Source organism: Choristoneura fumiferana, chromosome 6, assembly GCF_025370935.1.
Source record: "Choristoneura fumiferana chromosome 6, NRCan_CFum_1, whole genome shotgun sequence".
Taxonomy (NCBI): Eukaryota; Metazoa; Arthropoda; class Insecta; order Lepidoptera; family Tortricidae; genus Choristoneura; species Choristoneura fumiferana.
Genome location: NC_133477.1, coordinates 3,089,958 through 3,099,312, shown reverse-complemented (window position 1 = coordinate 3,099,312; position 9,355 = coordinate 3,089,958). Strand labels below are relative to the sequence as shown.

The following is a 9,355-nucleotide window of genomic DNA, read 5'->3' as shown; positions in this document are numbered from 1 at the left end:
GATATATCTTTTGAAGAGTCATAGGTATGCTCACGAAACTTTACAATATCACGCGAGTACCTATTTTCTGGCTCGAACGTAGTTATTAAATTATCGCGCAACTCATCCCAAGACGATGTGGTCACCAGCCAGTTATCTACCCACAGCTTAGCACGACCTTTAAGCAAGCTACCAACCTTCATTCTGACGTCATAATCATTGAGTTTATAGGTTTCAACCGCTTTGGATACGTGTTGACACCATTCTCGTATGCCCACATTGGCATCCGGGTCGAAGGAGGGTAGAAAAATATCGTTTATTCTTACCTTCTCATCGCGATGAGTGGCGATCTGGTCAGTCATTTGCTTCATCATCTGCATCATATTTGAGAAAAACTCGATTGGTACACTTTGCAGTAAATGATTACCCGCAGTGTTGCCAGCATTAGATGGGCCAGAACTTACTTGGTTTTCAGGATGCTCGGCAGAGGCCAAAAGCGATCCCACTTCTGATAACGGCGAGGGAATGGTAGGAGCCTTCCCAGGGTTCGCATCGCCGCCCAGGTTGACGCCGCTACCTCCACCGCCACCTGCGTCATCCATACCTAGGCCTTGATCTGCTTAGTATGGACTTAGCAGAGCAGTGAAGTCTATCAGTGATAAACTGGACCAACTAAATAAATAAAAACCGATGGCAATACTTAGCTTTGTATTTCGTCCTTATTCTCCGATACACAACCGTCCAGGTCGGGTGCTCAGCAAAAAGTGCCCAACCCGGCCTACGTTTCAATAAGACGAAACCTTAAAGCAGGAGCCAACTGACACTTGGTTTGCAGCGCTCTTATTGGTAATTGCAACAAACCAAGCATTATGATTGGTCGTCTTGTTCAAACGTCACAAAATAACAATTCAACAGACAATCTTTATTTATTTAACTATCACCTTGTTTGTGTAATTTGACATTGAATTTCGCGTTAATGACGAACAATAAAACATGAATTACTTTTAAAAACTTGATCTCGAATAAATCAATTCAGATTCTTAATTAAAGTAATAATCAAATGGCGCCACTGAGCCAGCGCATGAAAAGGGAACTAAAAGTTACTTGTTGACAGATTCTATATTGATAACGTTCAAATTATCTTCTTATTAACATTAATTGCAAAACAGTAAATACTTAGGATTAAAAATCAATTTAATGTTCGTGGTAGTTGCGCCGATATATTATTATGAAAAAATGACTTTCTGCCAAGTTTCTTGCGGCGCATTCTTCTTGGCAATGATGGTCTTCCCGAAAGCGCTGGTAGTTTAAAAAATGACGTGTAAAAGTGCCCATTGCGGCCTATTTACTGAATAAATCATTTGAATTTGAATTTGCACATTACAATTTTGTAATGTAACAACTAGTTAAGTAGGATAAATTCAGTTTTAATTTATCCCAGTTTTAATTTAATTTAAGTCGTATGCGGGAACTAAAAAAGTGCTGATTTCATTTCACCTGTCTTAGTAAGCACAAATTCTGCTGATTTAAAAAAATACAAAAATACTATAGCCTTAAATTTCTATCAATATCTGCAATATCTGCTTTCTATCAATGAGATAACTTTGTAGCCAAGCCAAAACAAGCCCTCTTAATCCGTATCTTACGCATTTCGCCAATAATGTCTCATGATTCACATAGAGAAAAACACGACTCTCAGACGCAGTTGTATTGAACAAAACGCAAAACTAAGGTCAATTATTTATAGATTTTTCCTCCTTTTTATTTGAATTTGTAAAACGTTTCAAAAATTCAACGCCAATTTCTGACGATTTTTCTTCATTTTACAAACGAGACACAAAGCTAATTAACATACGAATGTCATTAAATGTTGTACAAACATTTACATATAATATAGCTGCATTTTGCCTGAAGGTGAGTCAGTGAGGAAGACGTATTTTTTATTAGACGAATTTGAAGGTTAGTCTTTTCTTTAATTAAATATACCATGGTACCCATTGAGAAGCGTTTTACAGTTAAAATAACTTAGAATGTTTTATTTTAGTAACTGATTGATTCACGCCTTACTTTACGGAAGTCCATAATCAATTAATGAACTACATACACTATTGCTACCTTGCTTTTCCGCTACAAAAAGTGGAGCGGAAAACTTAAACTTCTCTAGTCTTAAGATAAATGCGATTGAAGACCTTTTTCTCATAAAGCTATTTTAACTTTGATTCCTCCTTCATTTATTTTCCCACTTTTATAGCTCGCTCTAAATATTGATCCGGTTACATATTTGAATATCGAAAATTTAAATACATAAAAATCTGGTTTATTAATGGCTCTATTCTCTTAATAACATTTATTTTACATAGTTTAGTCATTTTTAGCACTCGCCGGCCGCTATAGCGGCACGCTCGCTTCGCTCGCTCGGCTCGTGCGTTGTTGTCCTAACCTAACTGAACCAAAAACACTTCGGTAACAATTGGTGTCATCACCTTACGGTGTAAATTATGCTTGTATTAGTAATATACTATTGTTGTTTTGTGTTTGATGGTCCCAACAGTTTCTTCTTTTCTTTCTAATTTCACGTTATAGACACGGAGCCCTAAAAACAAACTTAGACAAATATCTCGCGTACGTTTACATTCTTCATGCGTAATTAACATACAAAAGGCCAATTATTTGGCAATTAGTGGTGGTTAAACATATTAATATGCAAGTGGAGCAGGCTGTTTTATCAGAAGGTAAGGCAGTTAATTAGAATATCTAGTTATAACGTGACGTAATTTTATTTTACCTTTGAAAAGCTTTTTAGTACGGTAAGAAAAGATTGTATTTTTTTAAGTGGCATGAGATATTTTTTAAGTTACTTGCCAAATGGTGGCATTATATTGGTTCGTTCTGTTTTTTTGATGGTTTAATTTTCTAAATTTTCAATTTCTAAACCACGCAGATCTACCTAGATGAACACGTTTTTATAATTAGTTATCTTCTAAGTTTGTTAGCGTCGCAAAATACGAACATTGTCACTTTGTAAACGAATCTCTCAAGCCGGTTATTATTCACTTCAATCACATTATAAGCGACATTAAATTCAGTGATTCTTGAAAAAAATATTCTTTTTATCGTACCTAAAATGGTGTTTAAAACGACTTCTTGCTGTAATAATCACATTATTTATCATTCTTGACCTTTAGTTCAGTTGATCTACCGAAGAATTAAGTCGTTCATTTTCTAGCAAGCACTCATACCTTCAGTGTGTCTTTAGTAAAATTATGCTTATTGTTATTCCGCTCCTAATACTTCAAAAAACCATTTTACCCATGAGAAGTCATTCATTAGTCTCCAGATTCGGACTCGATGTAGATTATAATAATCTCCAATACAGATACATGAGCTATGGACGCAGCAGCAGCCGTGGCGAGGGTCAAAGCCGTCCAGGGTGCCTTCCAAGTGCTGGTGATGCTGCAGCTCACAGCCATTCACTGGCCGGAGCAGACCGTTCTTCCAGTCGTACCAGGTAATTTACCTTACCTGAACCCCCTTCTTCTTCCGGTGCCCTCTCCTATTGTATTATTATATTGTATCGTATTATAATGTGATGAATGCTAATTCTCATTGGAAATTATACGCGCCTAGAGTTAAGAATATGTGAAATTATTTTTTACTATTCCGGTTTGCCGCAACGTTATCTTGAGTAGGGCCCAATTTTTACTATTAGTTTTTTGCAGTGTACCTATAGGTATTTTTTTTTTTGTGTATCGAATACGTGTTAATCTCTTTTTCTCTGTCACACACACACACTACATTAATGCTACTTTCTTTGTAACTGATAGATACATTTTGATATCGAATCTTCATAAGACAACAATATTTCATTTTCCATCCTCTTCTTCCCCTTTTTTTCTCCTCTTTTATCCATTTTAGAAATAAATAAAAATAATAGAAATAGAAACGTTTATTCGCTAATTCGCTAATAATATTAACGACAGTATTTGCGAAATCGCGAAACGTCTCAGCACAGCATAGTGTTGGCCGTAGAGGCCAACGCTGGTCTTCCGCTGAGACCGCTTGGCGACTTCACGGAAGGCGACATAAATTCAAAAGTAAATCTAAAAAGAAACAAATAGAAAGTAAAATAATTTAAATAAAAATAATAACAATAATGAAAACAAACAGAACGCAAAACCAGACAAAAGACACGTGCACAAGAATAAATTATAAACATCACAGTAAAAGAAAGAGACGACACCCACTCAACCATCCATAGACCACAGACGTCGATATGCACAATCTGCCAACTGTCATGTCATATCCCATCTGTGGCCTATGCCGAATGTCAGTGTCACTGAACAGACTGGCTACTGCTTTAGATACCTACTGTGCTTGACTAACCTTAAAAACTAATATTTAAAGACAAAAGACAAGTGTTAATAAATACTTGAAACAAATTGAAAAATAAGATTCAAAGCCGTTAAGTGTCTGCACCTAACATCATTCAAAGGCTCATGACTTCAAAAACAGCTACATCCGCTCCGATGCAAATGGGACAAAAACTCGAGGTATGTACCTATTCCATTTGAGGCAAGAAATTCGATTAACAAAACATACTCAGATTGCACTCGTATCATGGCTCTGCATCTCCTGATCATTTGGTGTTCAAACATCATTTTTTTAGCTTTAATTTAAAATTTTGTATGCATTTTAGGTCTCGGATTGGGGCGGAATATTGTTCCAGCATTTCGTGGCTGCATACCTGAAACTGCACGAAAAGCAGCTGTTTTGTGGCGAGGCATAAGCAGTTGTGTGGCACGCTTCCGCTCTCCACTTGACCTCAGGCAAGACGATAATGTGAGTTTGTTACAAGATGCATTGGAGCTCATTGGAGCTCATTTTCTACATTTTACTGTCATGTGTTGCTAAAGTGTAGTGCAAATAATGTCGCTATTTTAAAACCTGAATTAGTATATTAATAATAAATATCATGGGACACTTGACACCAATATACTACATGTTCTTTTAATAATATTAAAGTATTATCTATTTACGTACAATGAAAAAGGAGATAGTTTTCTAAATATTGTTTTCGACTTTTCCTGTTATTACAAGTGCGCAAAATTTTACATTCTTATTCAAAACATACTCTGACGTCAATATCACAAACTAAATTTTAAACTGAATGTTAATTAGGACAAAAGTACAAGTTACTGATTTGGTACGGCTGTTAAAATAAAATTTTACTTGTTTTACTAGACTAGTAAGTAGCTCTTGTATGCGACTTTGTCTGCAAAGAATCCGTCTATTGCTATCTCGCTAGAAATCTAGCCATATCTTTTTACCCGACTGCCCGAAGGAGGGTTATGTCGGAATAAAAACTATCTACCCAGGGTGTTAAACTATTTCTATGTTTAGGCGTGAAAGCGTAATAAACAAACAAACCATCTCATTCACATTTATAATTATTAGTTTTGATACCAGATGTTTTTAACCCCCGACGCAAAAAGAGGGGTGTTATAAGTTTGACCGCTACTGTGTGTCTGTCTGTGGCACCGTAGCTCTTAAACGGGTGGACAGCCGTTAGACAGTTATTAAGGTTATAAAATCAAACCGGAATTTTCAAGAGCTTAGTTTGATTGAACACACCTTTAGTGTTTTTAGGATTCCGTAGCCAAATGGAAAAAATGGAACCCTTACAATTTTGCCATGTTTCTCTGTTCGGCTATGGAACCCTATCCTGGGAGTCATTGGCGTGCAGTGAGTCAATTCCAGGGTATGCAGCTGCTGGTTTAGCCTGGTTCACGCCTTTAGTAACGCACCACCCCACTGCAGCAGGATAGACAGCATTCTACCGCTGCTTATCCTCAATGCACGCCCCAGCTGGGCGTGTTCGACACGCTCTTGGCTGATTTTTGAGTGATCTTTAATTTAGAAAAGAATAAAAAATATATGACTTGTTTTTTTTACTTATTGAAGCATATCGAAAATACAAACTGAGACATGGATTCACAGAAGAACCAGAAAAAGAGACCGGCGCTGGGAATCGAACCCAAGTCCTCAGTAATCCGTGCTGCGTGCTATAACCCCTACACCGCCGCTGTACAGGAATCTAGACACGATTTTTTCCTATGTATACATATCTCAGGTTGCTTATTTCTACTACGCTACTTACGCTTACTTATGGTTTCACGGGATACCCGTAAAAGTAACTAATTTGTAGTTGAAATGAAAAAATACAAAAAAAATCCCAAAAAAACAATCATAACCTTATTGAAATCCAATAATTTGATATTTTTGAACACAGATGGCATGATCACAGATCGCTACGACTTCATAATAGTGGGTGGGGGTTCAGCCGGCTGCGTGCTGGCCAACCGGCTGTCCGAGTCGTCGCATGTGCGTGTTCTCCTGATAGAAGCCGGCGGAGACCCTCCCTTCGAAACAATGGTACGATCTTCTTCTTCTTACCCGACTGCAAGGAGAGGTATTTTTAACTCAAGAGTTAACGCATTCACTGCCACCGACGCATATATGCTTTTTTTAAACTTCCCCCCAGTGCCGCTGTCATAATTATTCATACATTTTGAACGCACATGTGCGTCGGTGGCACCTGTGGTCATTCAAGTCAAGTCAGGATGCAGTGAATGCGTTAAACTCTTATCGGTGGAGTATCTTCCACTCATTCCTCCTTTGAGACATCCTCTTGACTTCTTAATACGACGTGATGCTCTATATTTACCTATGTACATAATTTCTCCTTAGCGTCTGTAATACATGTGAAAAACCTACTAAAACAGCTCAAACACGAGGGGGTTTACTATCAAGAATTGAAGAGTTCTATTGTTCACCTCCTTACTCCGGCTTTAGATCCTCTGTCGTCATATTGTATTGTCATGAGAACTTAAAGTTGCACATACAATCGTGCAAGTTTCCCAAGAATCAGTTGCGTAGAAGTAGTTGAAAAACTTATTGCAAGATTTAGCACAAACAAATAACGGGGTCAAGCTAAATAAAACCGTAATAAAAAACTTTACTGATTTAACATAACCAATTTTTCTCATGCTCGTTTTCCTAAATTACTTTAGATATTAAGTGACGGAAATTTAATCGCACTCGTTTAATTATTGGTCCTTGCGTTGTTTCTAATTGTTTAAGTTCAATTAGTAGCGGTATCTAATAATCGGTATCCAAATAATATCGCTCTGTATCTTGAAATTAAAATAATAAAATGTTAATAAATTAAAGTAATAAAATCACCTTCAGCTTCCAGGATTATTGGCTTACATACCAGAAACGGCCCAAGATTGGAACTTCACCGAAGAATACGACAAAAATCGGGAGCTTTATCAAAAAAACCTTGTCATGCCGTTGACTCAAGCTAAAATGTTGGGTGGAGGTAGCAGCATGAACTATATGTTCTACGTCAGGGGAAATCCTCATGATTACCAAACCTGGGCTGATACGGTCGACGACCAGTCCTGGAACTACTCCAATATTCTGCCGTTATTCAAGAAAAGTGAATACATGGACGACCCTGGTCTACTTAAATCGAAATACAGTAAGTTCCATGGTACAAGCGGCTTTTTACATGTTTCAAGGCAACCAGATCATGCGGTCCACGACTATGAAGAAATGTTCCGAGAACTAGGACACAAGATACTTCCTGATGTAAACGGTGACGAAACTCTTGGATACGGCCAGCCGACATACACTATAGCCAAAGGTGTTCGGCAGAGCACAAGTTTTAGTTTCCTTAGACCCGTAAAACACCGACATAATTTAGACGTTCTTAAAAATACTTTTGCAACTAAAATTCTGTTTGATGATTCAAAAAACGCTATCGGAGTAGAGGCATTGACAGAAGATCACAAGAAAGTGGTTTTGATGGCCGACAAGGAAGTTATATTATCAGCCGGTGCATTGAACTCACCGAAGCTGCTCCTAAACTCAGGCATCGGTCCCGACGCACATCTGAATTCATTAGGCATCAAAGTTATATCAAATCTGCCAGTTGGCCAGAATTTACAGGACCACCCGGGTACTTTAGTGGCATACAAATTTAAAAAGGCAAATGAACCTCCCCATCCGCCCAACTATGCGCGGTTTCCTCTTCCTCCGTTAGATGGCTTTGTGGCTTTTGACAAAGATCAGAGTTATCCAGATTACCAAGCCATTCCTTTTGCTATTCCTAATGATTCTGATGGACCCTTACAATTCTGTTCTTTTAATTTTGGCCTCGAATATGATATTTGTCAAGCCATATACGAAGCCGGTAAAGGACGAGAGATGCTGTTTGCAGTTGTGAATCTTCTGCACCCAAAATCACGAGGTAATGTTGAATTGCAAAGTACTAACCCTATAGATCCCCCTCTAGTTACTGTTGCAGCGCTCTCAGATGAGGCAGACTTGGAGAAACTAGCTCTTGCTCTGGCAGATTTTGACAAACTAAGAACTTCATCTTACTTTAAGAGTGTAGATGGGGAGTTTGTGGATCACAAACTGCCGAAATGTGGAGGTTTGGAAGTGGGGAGTAGAGAGTACTGGCGCTGCCATGTTCTGAGTACCAGGATAACGATGTACCACTACAGCGGGACATGCGCGATGGGCAGCGTGTTGGATTCTCGGCTACGCGTGCGCGGCGTGCAGCGTTTACGCGTAGCTGACGGCAGCGCCATGCCTAACATTACCAGTGGGAACATTAATGCACCTATCATAATGATAGCTGAAAAAGCTGCGGAAATGATCAAACAAGACAATAATTGTTAACTCATGAAAAGCAGAACACAGTTAAACAGTTTGTTAATCTGCGAAAACCCATGCCCCAAAAGCTTTGACAGCCAAGTCGAGCAATGTTTTGTTTACTATTTTAACGATTTTTTAGTACTTATCTTATAGAAATTACAAAACTGTGCCTGTTTTAAAGACAGCTAACACATCTATGAAAACATTATCCAACTTACATGTCATTTTAGTTTACTGAATTCATTTCAATGACAAACTATTTTTTTTGTTAGCAAAAAATTTTTTATCATTCATTTGTCCATTTTTTTTTAATTCATTGTCTGTACAACGAGTCCTCAAACAAAACAAAACAGGACAAAGAATTCCAAAAAGGTGGGCTAAGTTGTTAAATGAATCCTTACTTACATTTGGCTTAATGATCTTGACCTTTACTTGTAAATAATGAATAAAGGTTTTTACAAAATTATAATCAAATGACTATAATTTTTAAACTTTAAAAATTAAAACTAGCATCTGCAGTCAAGCACTCTCATTTTCAACATGTGCCTATACCCAGCAGTAGGGGATAATAATAAGCCGAGATGAGATGATAAGTAATCAATGAACCTTTTTTCTGTGTAAAAAGAAAAGTTCACTTTGATACCTAGTA

General features: G+C 37.7%; 1 protein-coding gene across 4 annotated transcripts; it reads left to right on the top strand.

The window, feature by feature from the left end:
- The first annotated feature begins 1,885 nt into the window (after positions 1 to 1,885).
- LOC141428834 (ecdysone oxidase-like) lies at positions 1,886 to 8,990 on the top strand. Of its 4 annotated transcripts, none has more exons than XM_074088862.1 (4): positions 1,886 to 1,938; positions 3,356 to 3,487; positions 6,269 to 6,411; positions 7,228 to 8,990. In XM_074088862.1, exons 2-4 carry the CDS (start codon positions 3,367 to 3,369, stop codon positions 8,728 to 8,730), a joined length of 1,767 nt encoding a protein of 588 aa, XP_073944963.1. In that variant the 5' UTR covers positions 1,886 to 1,938; positions 3,356 to 3,366; the 3' UTR covers positions 8,731 to 8,990. The 4 variants fall into 4 exon arrangements, with proteins under 4 accessions (XP_073944963.1, XP_073944964.1, XP_073944962.1 ...); XM_074088863.1 differs by lacking the exon at positions 1,886 to 1,938 and adding an exon at positions 2,488 to 2,711; XM_074088861.1 differs by lacking the exon at positions 1,886 to 1,938 and adding an exon at positions 2,715 to 2,786.
- The last annotated feature ends 365 nt before the right edge of the window (positions 8,991 to 9,355 follow it).